This window comes from Eumetopias jubatus, unplaced genomic scaffold (assembly GCF_037043125.1).
Source record: "Eumetopias jubatus isolate StellerSeaLion01/CBP00866 unplaced genomic scaffold, mEumJub1_p1.0 scaffold_5, whole genome shotgun sequence".
NCBI classification, from domain to species: Eukaryota; Metazoa; Chordata; class Mammalia; order Carnivora; family Otariidae; genus Eumetopias; species Eumetopias jubatus.
Window position 1 is genome coordinate 40,639,032 of NW_028274811.1, and position 18,470 is coordinate 40,657,501.

The 18,470-nt window shown below is 40.1% G+C and overlaps 2 protein-coding genes across 5 annotated transcripts in view; one reads left to right on the forward strand and one right to left on the reverse strand.

Annotated features, from left to right (window-relative positions):
* The window catches only part of CDC20B (cell division cycle 20B), a 49,041-nt gene that overhangs the window by 23,495 nt on the left and 7,076 nt on the right, over nucleotides 1–18,470 (reverse strand). Inside the window, exons 3-4 of the mRNA XM_028119081.2 lie at nucleotides 8,634–8,862; nucleotides 453–583 (exon numbers count right to left, since the gene is read on the reverse strand). Coding sequence (XP_027974882.2) covers nucleotides 453–583; nucleotides 8,634–8,862 — 360 coding nt within the window. The remainder of the gene's footprint in view (nucleotides 1–452; nucleotides 584–8,633; nucleotides 8,863–18,470) is intronic.
* Nucleotides 13,389–18,313, forward strand: GPX8 (glutathione peroxidase 8 (putative)). 4 transcript variants are annotated; one of them, XM_028119092.2, is made up of 3 exons: nucleotides 13,389–13,592; nucleotides 14,153–14,414; nucleotides 18,150–18,313. In XM_028119092.2, the coding sequence occupies exons 1-3, from the start codon at nucleotides 13,389–13,391 to the stop codon at nucleotides 18,311–18,313; spliced, it is 630 nt and encodes a 209-aa protein (XP_027974893.1). The 4 variants fall into 4 exon arrangements, with proteins under 4 accessions (XP_027974893.1, XP_027974894.1, XP_027974895.1 ...); XM_028119093.1 differs by having other exon boundaries at nucleotides 13,389–13,439; XM_028119094.1 differs by having other exon boundaries at nucleotides 13,389–13,439; nucleotides 14,279–14,414.

Consider the following 18,470-nt stretch of genomic DNA (forward strand, 5'->3'; position numbering starts at 1 on the left):
ATCTTACTGTTTTTGGTGCAATTGTAAATGGGATTGTTTAATTTCTCTTTCTGATGCTTCATTATTAGTATATAGAAATGCAACAGATTTCTGTATACTTATTTTGTACCCTGCCACTTTACCTAATTCATTTATTATCAGTTCTGGTAGTCTTTTGATGGAGTCTTTAGGGTTTTCTCTATAGTATCATGTCATCTGGATCTTTACCTTTTTTCTGTTTCATTTTCACTTTTTTGATTGATACTAACTGAACTTGTATATTTGTTGGGTATTATATTTCTTTTACAAAGTGCCCCTATTCATGTCCTTCACTCACTCATTTTTTCTGTCAGGAACCCATCATTTTCTTACTGACTTGTAAGAGTGGCTAAGCCAGTTCCTTCCCCACATTTGGGACTCATTTGTCTGAGCTTCTCAGGACATGAGATCGTCAGTTTTCTCTTTTTACCCACCTGGCCTTTTGAGGCAACGTTTTCATTCCAGCCTCTATCCAGTGCATGAGCTGCCTTGCAAAAATGGAGAGCAGAGTTATTTGTTTCAAAACTCCCTTTGATGGGTGTCTTCAGTGGTTCTTGGTAGGACCCTGCAAGAAAAACATTTAGCTTTTGTTTTTCAAAATAAGATAATCACTTTGGTTGGTGGTTGACCATTGTGTCTTTCACATTAGAATGTGAAGACACAGACCCTCATCTCTCCAAAATCCTGGCAGAGGTGGATAAAAGAGGGAGGGTCAGCACAGGGCCTTCTCCAAAACACCAGGGTCATAAGTGAGCACTGCCTCAGTGGCCTCTGTAGGAAATGCCAAAATAAAAGACCTGACTCCCACTGCAACAGCAGCAGAAATGCTTTATCTCTGCATAGAAAGAACATATTTGCACATTTGAAGAATAGATACAAACAGTTCCAGAGTTTTAAGATGATGGAGCAAAGGTGTCTGGTTTGCCCAGGCTATGATCATCCTGCCAGGAAATCACTGTGGGATGGTTGCTTTCCTAATCATTTTGCCTCTCCCTCTTGCTTTTATAGAAAGATGCTGTAAAGGTTGTTTGAGATGGCATCAGTGAAATACTTTCTAAGTTAAAGTAATAATAGAGTCAATGTTATTCGCATTACTGTTATTCATATCTGTTCTCTTCTCAAGATTGAGAAAGCCCTTTACCAAACTTTTAACTGCACAGAAAACCCTGTCACGTCATCCTCTAAAACTAAGTATCTTATATGTTCATATCACTTCTTCATCAGAGGGGCCAAGGGACCATTGAAAAATCTTATATGGGGGGGCAGAGCAAGATGGCGGAGGAGTAGGAGACCTAGGTTTCGTCTGGTCTCAGGAATTCAGCTGAATAGGGATCAAACCATTCTCAACACCTACGAACTCAACAGGAGATCGAAGAGGAGAGTAGCAACAACTCTCTGAACAGAGAAGCAACCACTTACTGGAAGGTAGGACGTGCGGAGAAGTGAATCCCAGGCGATATTCGGGAGGATAGATGGCGGGGGAGGAGCCTCCGTAGGCCGCTTCTGGCAAGTGATAGAGCCACGGAGCACAAAATCGGAACTTTTAGAAGTCGGCTCCGCTGAGGGACATCGCTTGCTCCATGGCTAAGCGGGGGGTGGAACCCTCCTGGGACAGTGTGGTCTCAGGACCCTCGGGGTCACAGAAAGACCGGGGGTGCCTGAGTGTGCCAGAGCTCCCAGGGATCGGAGCAGGGAAGCTGGCTGCAGAGACGGAGGCCAGGCACGGGCTCTCAGCTCGGGGTTGCCATAAACTGTGATCGGTGACAGTCGGGCCACTGCTCCTCCAGCAGGGACCCAACAAGCGGCAGAGCTGGGGAGACTCCCCTTTCTCCCCAGGGAGGAGCGGCACAGGAGCGCACCACAGGGATCTGCTGGGTTTGGAGACTCCACACGGGGTTGTGTGCCAGAGATAGAAACTCTCAGTCACAGGCCGGGTGAGCACGGAGTGCAGCCGGAGACCAGGGAGACGGGAGTGACTGCTTTTCTCGGGGGGCGCACTGAGGAGCGGGACCCCGAGTTCTCAGCTCCTCCGGGTGGAGATTGGGAGGCCACCATTTTTGCCCTGGTCCTCCAAAGCTGTACCGAGAGCTTGCAGGGAACAAAAGCTCCTGAGAGCAAACCCCAGCAGCTTGCTTGGCCCAGACTGACAAGGGCGGGGCAATTCAGCCTCCGGCAAAGATATTTGGGAACCACAGCAACAGGCCGCTCCCCCAGAAGATCAGCACGAACAGCCAGCAAGCCAAGACCAAGTTTACCGAGCAAGGACAACGGGAGAACTCCTGCACTAGGGAAATACTGCACATAGAATTCATGGCTTTTTTTTAACATGATTCATTAGTTCATCAAAATTAATTTTTGTTAACTGTTTTTTTATTTTTCTTTTTCCCTTTTTCAACCAACATCTTATCAATCCCTTTTTAAAAAAAAAAACATTTTTTATTTTTCATTTTTAGAGTCATATTTTATCCCTTCAGAGTAGTTACCCTTATTTTTGGCATATATATATAAGTTGTTCTCTCTTTAAAATTTTGAGATACAGTTTCTTCTAACAGATCAAAATATACCCTAAATCACTAGTGTATGGCTTTGTTCTAGTCTCCTGCCTGATCACATTCTCTCCCTTTTTTCTTTTTTTTTTCTTAAATCTTCTTCTTTCTTTTTTCAAACAACTTCTTATTGTATCAATTCCTTTTATAAAATCTTTTATAATTTTCATCTTTACAGTCATCTTCCATCCCTTCATTGTATCAACCCTTATTTTGTACATATATAAGTCTTTCTTCCTTTAAAATTTTAGGAGGCACTTTTTTCTAACAGACCAAAATACACCCAAAATCTAGTGTGTGGCACTGATCTATGCACTAGCCTGATCATATTTGATCATATTCTGCTTTTTTTGTATTGTTCTGTTTTTGTTTTTATCTTTTTTTCTTTTTTTTTTTCTTTCTTTTTTCTTTCTTTCCCTTTCTTTTCCTCTGGTTTCAGGTCTTTTCTGATTTGTATACAGTATATTTGCTGGGGATGTTGTAAACCTGTTAGCATTTTGATCTCTCATTCATCTATTCTCCTCTGGACAAAATGACAAGACGAAAAAAATCACCTCAGCAAAAACAACAAGAGGTAGGACGGCCAGCCAGGGACCTACTCAACACGGACATTAGTACGATGTCAGACCTAGAGTTCAGAATCATGACTTTAAAGATACTAGCTGGGCTTGAAAAAAGCGTGGAAGATATTAGAGAAACCCTTTCTGGAGAAATAAAAGAACTAAAATCTAACCAAGTCGAAATCAAAAAGGCTATTAATGAGGTGCAATCAAAAATGGGGGCACTAACTGCTAGGATAAATGAGGCAGAAGAGAGAATCAGCGATCTAGAAGACCAAATGATGCAAAATAAAGAGGCTGAGAAAAAGAGAGAGAAACAACTACAGGATCACGAGGGCAGAATTCGAGAGATAAGCGATATGATAAGACGAAACAACATTAGAATAATTGGGATCCCAGAAGAAGAAGAAAGAGAGAGGGGGGCAGAAGGTATATTGGAGCAAATAATAGCAGAGAACTTCCCTAATGTGAGGAAGGAAACAGGCATCAAAATCCAGGAGGCACAGAGAACCCCTCTCAAAATCAATAATAATAGGTCAACACCCCGACATCTAATAGTAAGACTTACGAGTCTCAGAGACAAAGAGAAAATCCTGAAAGCAGCTCGGGAGAAGAGATATGTAATCTACAATGGTAAAAATATTAGATTGGCAACAGACCTATCCACAGAGACCTGGCAGGCCAGAAAGGACTGGCAAGATATCTTCAGAGCACTAACCGAGAAAAATATGCAGCCAAGAATACTATATCCAGCTAGGCTGTCATTGAAAATAGAAGGAGAGATCAAAAGCTTCCAGGAAAAACAAAAACTAAAGGAATTTGCAAACACGAAACCAGCCCTCCAAGAAATATTGAAAGGGGTCCTCTAAGCAAAGAGAGAGCCTAAAAGCAGCATAGATCAGAAAGGAACACAGACAACATATAGTAACAGTCACCTTACAGGCAATACAATGGCACTAAATTCATACCTTTCAATAGTTACCCTGAATGTAAATGGGCTAAATGCCCCAATCAAAAGACACAGGCTATCAGATTGGATTGAAAAACAAGACCCATCCATATGCTGTCTGCAAGAGACTCATTTTAGACCCAAAGACACCCCCAGATTGAAAGTGAGGGGTGGAAAACCATTTACCATGCTAATGGACACCAAAAGAAAGCTGGGGTGGCAATCCTCATATCAGACATCCTAGATTTTAAAACAAAGACTGTAATAAGAGATGAGGAAGGACACTATATCCTACTTAAAGGGTCTATCCAACAAGAAGATCTAACAATTGTAAATATCTATGCCCTGAACATGGGAGCAGCCAATTATATAAGGCAATTAATAACAAAAGCAAAGAAACACATTGACAACAATGCAATAATAGTGGGGGACTTTAACACCCCCCTCACTGAAATGGACAGATCATCTAAGCAAAAGATCAACAAGGAAATAAAGACTTTAAATGACACACTGGACCAAATGGACTTCACAGACATATTAGGAACATTCCATCCCAAAGCAACAGAACACACATTCTTCTCTAGTGCCCATGGAACATTCTCCAGAATTGATCACATCCTAGGTCACAAATCAGGTCTCAACTGGCACCAAAAGATTGGGATTGTTCCCTGCATATTTTCAGACCACAATGCTTTGAAACTAGAACTCAATCACAAGAGGAAAGTCGGAAAGAACTCAAATACATGGAGGCTAAAGAGCATCCTACTAAAGAATGAATGGGTCAACCAGGAAATTAAAGAAGAATCAAAAAAGTTCATGGAAACCAATGAAAATGAAAACACAACTGTTCAAAATCTTTGGAATACAGCAAAGGCAGTCCTGAGAGGAAAGTATATAGCAATACAAGCCTTTCTCAAGAAACAAGAAATGTCTCAAATACACAACCTAACCCTACACTGAAAGGAGCTGGAGAAAGAACAGCAAGTAAAGCCTAAACCCAGCAGGAGAAGAGAAATAATAAAGATCAGAGCAGAAATCAATGAACTAGAAACCAAAAGAACAGTAGAACAGATCAACGAAACTAGGAGCTGGTTCTTTGAAAGAATTAACAAGATTGATAAACCCCTGGCCAGACTGATCAAGAAGAAAAGAGAAATGACCCAAATCAACAAAATCATGAATGAAAGAGGAGAGATCACAACCAACACCAAAAAAATACAAACAATTACAAGAACAGATTATGAGCAACTCTATGCCAGCAAATTAGATAACCTGGAAGAAATAGGTGCATTCCTAGAGATGTATCAACTACCAAAATTGAACCAGAAAGAAATAGAAAACCTGAACAGACCTATAACCACTAAGGAAATTGAAGCAGTCATCAAAAATCTCCCAAGAAACAAAAGCCTAGGGCCAGATGGCTTCCCAGGGGAATTCTATCAGACATTTAAAGAAGAATTAATACCTATTCTCCTGAAACTGTTCCAAAAAATAGAAATGGAAGGAAAACTTCTGAACTCATTTTATGAGGCCAGCATTACCTTGATCCCAAAACCAGACAAAGACCCCATCCAAAAGGAGAATTACAGACCAATATCCTTGATGAACAAGGATGCAAAAATTCTCACCAAAATACTAGCCAATAGGATCCAACAGTACATTAAAAGGATTATTCACCACGACCAAGTGGGATTTATCCCTGGGCTGCAAGGCTGGTTCAACATCCACAAATCAATCAACGTGATACAATACATTAAGAAAAGAAAGAACAAGAATCATATGATCCTCTCAATAGATGCAGAGAAAGCATTTGACAAAGTACAGCATCCTTTCTTGATCAAAACTCTTCAGAGTATAGGGATAGAGGGTACATACCTCAATATCATAAAGCCATCTACGAAAAACCTACAGCGAATATCATTCTCAATGGGGAAAAGCTGAGAGCTTTTCCCCTAAGGTCAGGAACGCGGCAGGGATGTCCACTCTCACCACTGCTATTCAACATAGTATTAGAAGTCCTAGCCAGAGCAATCAGACAACAAAAAGAAATCAAAGGCATCCAAATCGGCAGAGAGGAAGTCAAACTCTCACTCTTTGCAGATGATATGATACTGTATGTGGAAAACCCAAAAGACTCCACCCCAAAACTGCTAGAACTCATACAGGAATTCAGTCAAGTAGCAGGCTATAAAATCAATGCACAGAAATCAGTGGCATTCCTATACACCAACAACAAGACAGAAGAGAGACAAATCAAGGAGTTGATCCCATTTACAATTGCACCCAAAACCATAAGATACCTAGGAATAAATTTAACCAAAGAGGCAAAGGATCTGTACTCAGAAAACTATAAAATCCTCATGAAAGAAATTGAGGAAGACACAAAGAAATGGAAAAACGTTCCATGCTCATGGATTGGGAGAACCAACATTGTGAAGATGTCAATGCTACCTAGAGGAATCTACACATTCAATGCAATCCCCATCAAAATATCATCCACTTTTTTCAAAGAAATGGAACAAATAATCCTAAAATTTGTATGGAACCAGAAGAGACCCCGAATAGCCAGAGGAATATTGAAAAAGAAAAGCAAAGCTGGCGGCATCACAATTCCGGACTTCCAGCTCTATTATAAAGCTGTCATCATCAAGACAGTATGGTACTGGCACAAAAACAGACACAAAGATCAATGGAACAGATTCGAGAGCCCAGAAATGGACCCTCAACCCTATGGTCAACTTATCTTTGACAAAGCAGGAAAGAATGTCCAATGGAAAAAAGACAGTCTCTTCAACAAATGGTGTTGGGAAAATTGAGCAGCCACATGCAGAAGAATGAAACTGGACCATTTCCTTACACCACATACAAAAATAGACTCCAAATGGCTGAAAGACCTAAACGTGAGACAGGAGTCCATCAAAATCCTAAAGGAGAACACAGGTAGTAACCTCTTCGACCTCAGCCGCAGCAACTTCTTCCTAGAAACATCGCCAAAGGCAAGGGAAGCCAGGGCAAAAATGAACTATTGGGATTTCAACAAGATAAAAAGCTTTTGCACAGCAAAAGAAACAGTCCACAAAACCAAAAGACAACCGACAGAATGGGAGAAAATATTTGCAAATGACATATCAGATAAAGGGCTAGTATCCAAAATCTATAAAGAACTTATCAAACTCAACACCCAAAGAACAAATAATCCAATCAAGAAGTGGGCAGAAGACATGAACAGACATTTTTCCAAAGAAGACATCCAAATGGCCAACAGGCACATGAAAAAGTGCTCAACATCGCTCGGCATCAGGGAAATCCAAATCAAAACCTCAATGAGATACCACCTCACACCAGTCAGAATGGCTAAAATTAACAAGTCAGGAAACGACGGATGTTGGCGGGGATGTGGAGAAAGGGGAACCCTCCTACACTGTTGGTGGGAATGCAAGCTGGTGCAACCACTCTGGAAAACAGTATGGAGGTTCCTCAAACAGCTGAAGTTAGAGCTACCATTCGATCCAGCAATTGCACTACTGGGTATTTACCACAAAGATACAAATGTAGGGACCCGAAGGGGTACATGCACCCCAATGTTTATAGCAGCAGTGTCCACAAGAGCCAAACTGTGGAAAGAGCCAAGATGTCCATCGACAGATGAATGGATAAAGAAGAGGTGGTATATATACACAATGGAATATTATGCAGCCATCAAAAGGAATGAGATCTTGCCATTTGTGACGACGTGGATGGAACTGGAGCATGTTATGCTTAGTGAAATAAGTCAATCAGAGAAAGACATGTATCATATGACCTCACTGATATGAGGAATTCTTAATCTCAGGAAACAGAGTGTTGCTGGAGTGGTTGGGGGTGGGAGGGATGGGGTGGCTGGGTGATAGACATTGGGGAGGGTATGTGCTATGGTGAGCACTGTGAATTGTGCAAGACTGTTGAATCACAGATCTGTACTTCTGAAACAAATAACGCAACATATGTTAAGAAAAAAGAAAAAGAAGAAGATAGCAGGAGAGGAAGAATGAAGGGGAGTAAGTCAGAGGGGGAGACGAACCATGAGAGATGATGGACTCTGAAAAGCACACTGAGGGTTCTAGAGGGGAGGAGGGTAGGGGGATGGGTTAGCCTGGTGATGGGTATTAAAGAGGGCACATTCTGCATGGAGCACTGGGTGTTATGAACAAACAATGAATCATGGAACACTACATCAAAAACTAATGATGTAATATATGGTGATTAACATAACAATAAAAAATAAAAAAAAGAAAAATCTTATATAATTATAATCTTTACAAAAGGAATCACATACCACCGTAAATCACAGAAATGCATCTAAAATACAACATACTGTCTTTTGTTTTTGTTTCATTTCCCACCCCACCCCACCCCCGACCCCCACATCACCACCTTGGGAATTTCTTATTCAAAGGAAGAAGAAAAGGAAAGCACTTGATGAATGTGATACTAGATAGTCTGCGAGACAAAGATTCTCTCGGAAATATCTCTTTCATTAACAATTTTTTTAAACAGCCTGTGGAATTTCTATTACCTCACCTAGAATCAGAGTCTCTTTCTCAGGAGTTATCTTCAGCATGGATCCAGAAGCTTCTGGGAGGTAAGTGGTTGAAAGCTCTTCCCCAAAGGAGCAGGCTGCCAGATCCCTGGTTTGGCTTTGCCGCCATCTGGTGGTAACTGGGCTACTGGCAATGGGAACCTCAGCAGACAGCCTCTTCACAAAGTTGCTCTTGAAGCTAGAATATGTAGTCTTAACTTCATCAAATATCTATTTAACAAGAAAAAAAGCTGTAATTTATAGTGGCCTCAATGATGCAAAAGTAGGTATTCCTTAAAGGAGAACTATAAACAACTCAACTAGTACAAAACAAATTATAAATCAGATTTTTAGTTTTTGTGACCTGAGAGAATGTTATTTTATATATATAAATGTGTGTGTGTGTGTGTGTGTGTACTTAGAGCCTCTGTTCAAGGGTCTCAAGATGTATAAAGGCAGCTTGGAGAGTAATTATGTTTACAGTTATTACAATTACATATCAATATAAAATATGAAGTTGAAATAACCCTATATATTGAACAGACAAAATGTTTATACAAAATCACAAAATTGCAAATCTGGAAATAAACAGCAATTTTCTAGTCCAACCTTTTCATTTCACAGATGAGATAACTGAGGCCTAAGTTGCTCAACATTCATCTCATTCCCTCTGAGAAACCCCAGGAGTTTGGTACTTACAGATCCTATAATGGTGAACAAGGTCATGTATCTACATGAAATTAAAATGCAAATGACAAATTGGAAATATATTTTTAATAAGATGCCAGGCATGTTAGATTAATATCTTTGTGTAAAGGACTCTTAGAAAAATTTAGACAAATTTTCAAACCAAATAGAAAAAAATAGGGCATAGGACCCAAAAAGACAATTCACAAAAGAGATATATAAATATCCCCAAAATATTCAACCTCACTAATAATCAAAGAAATGCTAATTTAAAACAGTAACAAGATGCTAGCAATGATTTTTTTTAAATGACAAGCCCCAGGGTTGAAGGTTCTAGAAACAAACACTGACATACATTGCTGGTGGAGCATAAATTACTATTTGGAAAAGACAATTTGGCAACATGTGTCAAAAGCCTTCAAATGTGTGTATAGCCTCTACTGACCCAGAAACGTCACATCTAAGAATTTAAGGAAGAAATTAAAAAATATGAGCAAAGATGAACAAAACCAAAATATTTTTGAGTGCTTACCACAATATGAACCCATATGCTAAATGTTTACATACATTCATATTTAATCTTCAGAAACACCTGTGAAGCAGGTCTGTTATTTATTCCCACTTTACCAATAAAGAAACTGAGGTTTAGAGGTTAAGTGAATTGCTTAAGACCACACAGTGAGTCCGTTTGGAGATGCTATACCCTAATCTCATCTGTCTGACTCCACAGTCCACACTCTCAGCAGAGAACACGGGGGTGTTACTGCAGTATATATGTTTATAGGGGAAAAAGATGGGAAGGACTCAATATTTACCAATGGAGAATTGAGTAGATAGACTATGTGACATCCTTAAAAGGCAATACTCTGTACATTTGTACATACTTTGAAACTTTGTACATTGCTTATGGGGATGTAAAGTGGTACTACTGTGGAAAACAGTAGGCAATTCCTCAGAAAATTAAGCCTAGAATTACTGCATGATTGAACAATGTCACTGCTAGGTATAGACCCAGGGGAAATGAAAACAGGTACCCAAACTCAAACAAACGCAGGTACATGCATGTTCATGGTAGTAGTATTCCCAATAGCCAGAAGGTAGTGATAACACAAATGACCATCAGCAAAGAAATGAACAAGCCAATTGTAGAGGATATATGTTTATGTATGTACATATACAGATATTATACATAATATATTTATTTATTCATAAATGACATCTCAGCTAAGAAAAATGATCAAGAAATTTCACACCAACAGTCTTACACGGTCTTAGCAGGTGTGTGTTTCTCTGGCTTATCTCCTGTCACATCCTCCATACTGTCTCCTCACCTGGGTGCTGTTCCCCAATTCTTTGCCAGGGTAACTTCTAGCCCACCTTCACAGCTGGGATCAGCCATCACGTCAGGAAGGTGTCTCTGACCTTCCCTTCCTCCCCATTCCAAACTGGGTTAGGCAGTCCGTGATAGCTGAATAATTGCGACGGTTAATTCCATGCATCAACTTGACTGGACTAAGGGCTGCCCAGAGAGCTGGTAAAACATTTTTTCTGGGTGTGGCTGGGAAGGTGTTTCTAGTGGAGATGAACATTTGATTCAGTAGACTGAGTAAAGAGATCCACCCTCACCACTGTGGGTGGGCATCATCCAATCCACTGGGGGCCCAAATGGCACAAAAAGGCAAAGGAAGGGCAAATTTTCTCTCTTCCTGAACTAGGACGTCCATTTTCTCCTGCCCTCATACATCGGAACTCCTGGTTTGTCAGACCTTCGTACTCCTTGATTTATACGAGCTGCTCCCCAGGTCTCAGGACTTTGGACTTAGATTGAATTAAACCACCGACTTTCCTGTTCTCCAGCTTATAGGTTGCAGACTATGGGACTTTTCAGCCTCCATAACCTCATGAGCCTCATGTATATATATTTACTTATATTCTATTGGTTTTTTCCCTCTAGAGAATCCTAATGCAATAATGATTATTTTTCATTGCACGTGAGAGAGAGCTGATATGCAGTGAAAAGGACTGGCAGTATTAGATACTCACCACCAGAATATGAATCAATAGCATAATGAGATGACTTTGTTTTAAGCATTACAATTTTAGGTCTCATTACGGGAAAAACAGTGTCCAAAACAAGAGCGAGGGAAACCCAGTTGTCTCTGTGCTGGTCAGAACCCAACTGGAGAACTGTGTCCAGGGTTGGACCTGTCCTGTAAGATGAGCCAGCCAGGATTCTAAACCTGAGTTCATTTAGAGGAAAGGGACTGCAGTGATTTGAGGTCAGGGAACACAGCAATGGAGCAAGACATGAATGGAGTGAGGGCACCGAGGGTATTTAATCTAGAGGAAAGAAGACCCATAAGGAACTGTATTCAAATATTTAAAGGAAGCCAATGTATGAAACAAAGAAACATTTACTTTGTATTGCTCGCTATGACAAGACTGGGCACTTTGAGCCCAAGCACTTGGAGCAGCAAGGTCAGAGAATTTAAGTCCAGGTGTCATATAAAGTTTGACTTTTTTAGTAATTCAGCCAGAGAGAACCCAAGTAATACTATCATAGTTAAGAGGTGATACAACAGGTTTTGTGTACATTTTTGTTCTTTACCAGAAATTATGTGTACAGGAAGAGACTTTTCTATTGTATCCATTCTTACCAGGCTCTGAGAGAGTGGGAACGACATGGTTTATCAGTCTCTGACAGGTCGTACATGGCTAAGCTGTGGGTTCAGCTCATCTACCCCCAAGAGCACACACCACAGATGCAGGGCCCAGAAGTGGAGCTGTAGCTTCCTGAGCACATCCTCTAAAGTGCCAAAGATCTAATCCTGCAGGGAAAGGGCACACCCACAGTTTTTCAGATCCTTCCGTGCACTTTTTCCTAGCATTTTCTGTAATCACACCATGACTCCAAAATTCAGGCCAAATAGAACGAAGCACCTTCATGTGAAACTTGCTGTGTGACTTAGGGAAAAGGCTAAGGTGATCCAAGGACTGCAGCCCTCAATTTCCCATCCATTCGTACCCCTGAAATTTTCAAAAGTGAAGTTAGGCCTCCTATAAGAGGCAACAGCCACGGAAAAAACAAAGACAAAAAAAAGAAGAAGGAGAAGCAACTAGATGATGCACCCAAGGAGAGGTGGGTTTGGGGGATTTCCTTGTTTGTTTTTGCTTTCTTGGTAGAATTGTCTGATTTAATTGTTAAATTCCTGATTTATTATAGAGTTCAGTATTTTTTCTGTCTACAGGTTGCAACCCATTAAATCATTGTCATGGGTCGGAACCAGGCTGTTTTAAAACTACCATAGGCATATCAACATTCAAAGGGGAAGTGTTGTTTAATGAAACTTCTCAGTTATGTATGTCTGCGTACTGAGTTAAATAGTAAAGTGCATTTCTTACTGGGGGTCATGATCAAAAATTTGAAAAACACCAGACTATAGTTTGCTTTACGATATAGGAGGGTTTTTTTTAAGCCTTCATTGTGTTTGATCTGTTTATTTTTGCTATATTCACCTGGCACTGCCTTAATTAGATGAAGTCAGAGCAAGCAGCCCCTTCACATATTTCTCTGCCCTTTCCACTGTAAATTCCTAGAACTGATGTAGCAAGTTTAATGTGTACGTATAATATTCAATTCCTTCAAGCTATATACACCATATTAATAGACCACATTTAATCTACCCTTCTGAACTATTTCTCAGTGGTGTTTACCCACTCCCCTACATTTAACCAGTTACTGGGAGGGCTCAATCCACAGCTTGCGCCCTACAAGGGCACCATCTTCTGGTGAAATATTTTGTCAGGAGAATGTTAAAGAACTATCAAAAAAGTCCTGTTTTTTCTAGCAAAGATTGCAATGGGCATCATAAATACATTGCAATTCTTTAGCACTCTTTATTTTATCCAGGAGTTTCACTCCTTTCCCATCTGAGAAAGGTCTTTCTATTCCTTAGCAGGGAAAGAAGCTAGTCTGTCCTTCTTGGTTTTCCGTTAAACTGAGCCGGTGTCAAGTTTCAGCTCCTCCTCAAATTCCAGCCTGCTGAGACTTCCCTCTAGAATCATCCAAAATGGAGCCTCTTACAGCGTACCCTTTAAGATGTTCAGGGTCGAAAGCAAAGGTATTTGCAGTTTTACTGTCTATGGTTCTATGCACAGTAATGCTATTTCTTCTACAACTAAAATTCCTAAAACCTAAAATCAACAGCTTCTATACATTTGAAGTGAAAGATGCAAAAGGAAGAACAGTTTCTCTGGAAAAGTTTAAAGGCAAAGTAAGTTGCATCTTCTGTTTTTTTTTCCCCCTCCATGGTCTGTTCATGTTCTCTGTTTAATGGAATCAATTTTTCATTGTTAAAGGGTCATAAATTATAATTTAATCTTCAAAGTAATGTTATTAGTGTATCACTCTAGCCATCAGAGTTCTCATAGTGTATCTACTTCTAATTGATAAACTCTGACTCTCCTGTCTTCAGAGGCGTGCTGAATTAACACTTTAAGTTGTTTAGGAAATTCTTAGTTAGTAATGGGAATATGGAGACATTAAGAAATACTAATTCCATAATCTAGCAACATTAAAAAGCACTTATCGATGTTGTTATCTTTTATTTAAAAACAAACTGTTGTATCTGATGCTTTTTTTAAATGGTGGTGATCTTTCAGAGTCTTAATTTATGCGTCCAGGTTACGATTTTCAGTAAAATTGGGTAGGTCTAAAAATATGAAATAACTATCTGCTTCAAAATGGTTTAGGATTTTAACTACTTGCAGAGTTCTTTTTTAATCTTTTCTTTGCTTCACTTTCCGGTTGGATTTTTTTTTCTTTTTCCGGGAGGTTGCACTAGTTGTAAACGTGGCTAGTGACTGCCAACTCACAGACAGAAATTACTTAGCACTGCAGGAACTGCACAAAGAGTTTGGACCATTTCACTTCAGCGTCTTGGCCTTTCCATGCAATCAGTTCGGAGAATCGGAGCCCCGCCCAAGCAAGGAAGTAGTATCTTTTGCAAGAAATAACTACGGAGTGACATTCCCCATCTTCCACAAGATTAAGATTCTAGGATCTGAAGCAGACCCTGCATTTAGATTTCTTGTTGGTAAATATCTACCTTGCCTCGCCAACTTAATGTTTTTAATTGCTTTTCATGTTTAAAACAAAGAGACCAGGACCATAGTCTTCTATTTCATTTGAAATGTCTTAGTGGGAAAGCTTGATAAAACTATCAAAGAGCCAGAATCTCATCTTTTGTAATTTTCTAGAAGTTATGCTTCCCTGAAATCAATGTTTTAACTTCTTGAATGGCAAAATGAGTCTATTCCAATGTATTTTATTCCTTGTGATCATTTTCCTGAAGAATTTACTTGAAGTGTGGTCATGGCTATCTTCACAAAATAGCCTCACAAAATAGCTCTTGGGGAAATGTCCCTCTCCATTACTAAAGCTATCCATGTCTCATGAATATTGCTAGGCATTATTAATTAGACATATCTTTGTGGTTAATTTTATGTTGCCTTACTTGTCTGAGATATTATCTTCAAGGATGAATAATATCCTGGTTTACCAGGCTTTTGCTAAAATTCAAAATAGAATATAAGGATTTTTTTTTGGAGGAGGGTGATATTAGGCTATTTCTAAAATTAGGCTAGCTACAGAAATCTGTTTAAAGATTTTCCGGTGGAGGCGGGGAGGGGGACGCCTGGGTGGCTCAGTCGGTTAAGCGGCGGCCTTCGGCTCAGGTCATGATCCCAGGGTCCTGGGATCGAGCCCCTGCATCAGGCTCCCTGCTCAGCGAGAGCCTTTTCCCTTTCCCTCTGCCTGCTGCTCTGCCTACTTGTGCTCAATCTCTCTCTGTGTGTGTCTCTCTGTCAAATAAATAAAATCTTTAAAAAAAAAATATTTTCCGGGGTTGGTTAGCATAAATGTAGTGAGATATAGTGACTAAGGGCATAGGTTTTAGCTCCAGTCTCTGGCTTCAAATCCCTGCTCTGTTGCTTTTGCTGTGTGGCTTCAGGTACGTGACTTAACTCCTCTGTGCCTTCTTCCTCATTTGTGAAACAAGACTATCAATAGTACCTACTTCTTAAGAGTGTTTGGAGGATTAAGTGTATTAATAGTAAAAGTGAAGTATTTATACACTGCTTACACTGTGCCAAACACTGTTCTAAAAGATATTCGGCTAATGTCCTCTCATTTGACTTATGCAGATGATATCCTCAGTCCTATTTTCACAGGCAATTTTAGTTTTGATAAAACTATGGCCCTCAGTCAGACAATCAAGTTTCCAGTCCAGTAAGTCGGCTAATGATGCTCTATAAAATTTAAGTGTGAAATCAGAATCTTTTAAAAACATTATATTTAGTTTCTAGGGAAAATTAATATAATGCTTAATACCCTGCATAGCAACCAGAGTGATGTCTTCATTCCTTCTATTCCCAGGATACACTAAGGAAAGAAAAGGCAGAGCACATCTCCTTGTAATCGTTTTCAATTCTAGCAGCCAAATATGTGGGCATCATAGCTCCTAAGTTCTTCCCCTTTATCACTAAAAAAAGCTCCTGAAACTCCACCTACCCCATGTAATCAAAAAAAGGCACAGTGATTTAAGGTTGCACTGAAGTTAGGTGAAGCTCCAGAGACAAAGACTCTGAGATCAGGGCGCCTGGGTGGCTCAGTCGTTAGGCGTCTGCCTTTGGCTCAGGTCAGGGTCCCAGGGTCCTGGGATCCAGCCCCACGTCGGGCTCCCTGCTCGGCGGGAAGCCTGCTTCTCCCTCTCCCACTCCCCCTGCTTGTGTTCCCTCTCTCACTATATCTCTCTGTCAAAATAAATGAATGAAATCTTAAAAAAAAAAAAAAAAAGACTCTGAGATCGTAGCCAAATGAAAATTACATCTTTTAAAACTAGCCAAAATGGACAGTAACGGATCACGTGGTCACAAACAGGACCACTCTGCACGTGTGTGCAGGTGTCACTAAACAGGGCATCTGGACATAGGGGCCCGTGGGGACTGAAGCTCAGCCATAGCAAGGCATGTGCTGAGGGGGCTGTAGCCACGTGGAAGGGTGTCTTTTCCTAATTCACACCAAGATGTTAGATCAGCCAGAGGGAGCTCTGCCCTGACACATATTAGAGACATGTTTTCCACTATAGAAAAAGGCAATTTTCCGGGGTGCCCGGGTGGCTCAGTCGTTAAGCGTCTGCCTTCAGCTCAGGTCATGATCCCTGGGTCCTGGGATCGAGCCCCGCATTGAGCTCCCTGCTCCGCGGGGAGCCCGCTTCTCCCTCTCCCACTCCCCCTGTTTGTGTTCCCTCTCTCACTGTCTCTCTCTGTCAAATAAATAAAATCTTTTAAAAATGGGGGGCAACTTTTCAAAATGATTTTAAGATGGCTTTAATGTAGTAATAAGATGCTCACACTGAGTCACTGATGTTTGCTCTAATCAGAAATTTTTCTCTAATAATGAAATAAATTTAACTGCTTGGCATGGTGCACAAAGTAAAACACATTTAAGTAATCAGGCTACTTTTTATTTCTTATTTTTAACCTATACTCTCTCGTTGGCTCTTTTTCTCAGCACAAAGCAAAGTATTGCACGCCTTAAAACTCTAGGCAGTGTGTTCCTTCTACCTACTTAATCACTATTTCTGAAAGAATAGTTAACACTTGTTATCTCTGTTTCCCTGTCTCAGTTCCCTTCTTAGATCACTGCGTCTGGCTTCTTGCCAGGATCTCCTGAACCTCACAGGCACCAGTGACACTGCAACTCTGGCCCCCCTCTTTCTTCTTTTCAGGTTTCTCCTTTCCATCAACCCTTACCTCGCTGATCCTCAGGATCCTGCCACAATCCACTGGTGCTCTTCTTATTCTATCCCCTTTCCTTGAGTGAGTTCTCTCTCTCCTAAGCTCCAAAGCCATATATTCAGCAGCCTCCTCTGACTAGATGTCCCACATACACCTGAATCCCCGCCTATACAAAAACGAATTTGTCATCATCCTCCTAAAATCTGTTTGCTTTTCCATAGGAGTAGGAAGGTCTGTGTATCAGTCCTGGTTCTACCTACCGCTCACTAGCCATGAGACCTTGAGTCTAGGACTCCATTTTTCTCATCTGCAAAATGGGGTTAATAATAATACCCACCTCAGAGGGTTGCTGTAAAGATTAAATGAAAGGATCCATTTAGAGCAATGAGCACAGATTACTAGGTACATAGTAGACAAGTTATTTATATTTTTTCTCATGTTAGTCAATAATGCACATCAATTCTGGATAGTGTAAGTGGAAAAAAATCTACATTTCTTACATAAATTAAGATGTATCAAAAGGACAGCATAATTTCTCAAAGTAATATGATTTAACATTATATGTTAACTGGAATTAAATAAACCCTTAAAAATATGATAAAGAATTCCTTTCCATTTTTGTCTACATAACATGTAATGATATTAAAACCATAGATAACATTTAATATGAAAAGAATTCCATACATGCCATTACCAAGGACCATTAGAACATCATTTTATCTTTAAAAATGTTAGGAAACAAAGTTTTGAGTGAGAAGGTAAATTTTTTGTTGTTTAGATCAAAGATCCAAAATAAACCCTTTGTTTCGTGATTCCTGATCAGTAGAATCATCAGTGAAGTCACCAAATATACAGAAATATGGTTACTCAAAGCTTGAGTTTTGCTTTGTTTGGGTGTTTGCTCTTTGTTTTGTTTTTGACATTCCTAGAACTTGATTCTAAAGTAGTCACTTACACAGATACTAATAGAAATGACTATCTTAGCAAAAGAATAAAATTACGCTCATAAAAAATATATTCTGGTATTTTAGATTCTTCAAAGAAGGAACCAAGGTGGAATTTCTGGAAGTATCTGGTCAACCCTGAGGGCCAAGTTGTGAAGTCCTGGAGGCCAGAGGAACCCATTGAAGTCATCAGGCCTGAGATAGCAGCTCTGATTAGACAAATGATCATAAGAAAGAAAGAGGACCTGTGAACATGGCAGTGAGTCATTCAGATGCAGTAGTCGGAATATAGACATGTCTGGTGGAGTCGGGGGGGGGGGAGTCTCATCTTAAAGACTCTGACAACTAAATGTGGCCCTGAATGATGGGGTGTTTTGTTTTTAGGCTACTTTGCCAGTGAGTGGTAAT

Bases quoted from the DNA above. Each gene is read 5' to 3' on its own strand.
- GPX8 (XM_028119092.2), top strand. From the start codon at position 13,389: ATGGAGCCTCTTACAGCGTACCCTTTAAGATGTTCAGGGTCGAAAGCA. The intron at 13,593-14,152 runs GTAAGTTGCATC...TTTTTCCGGGAG, and splicing joins TGGAAAAGTTTAAAGGCAAA to GTTGCACTAGTTGTAAACGT. The intron at 14,415-18,149 runs GTAAATATCTAC...CTGGTATTTTAG, and splicing joins TGCATTTAGATTTCTTGTTG to ATTCTTCAAAGAAGGAACCA.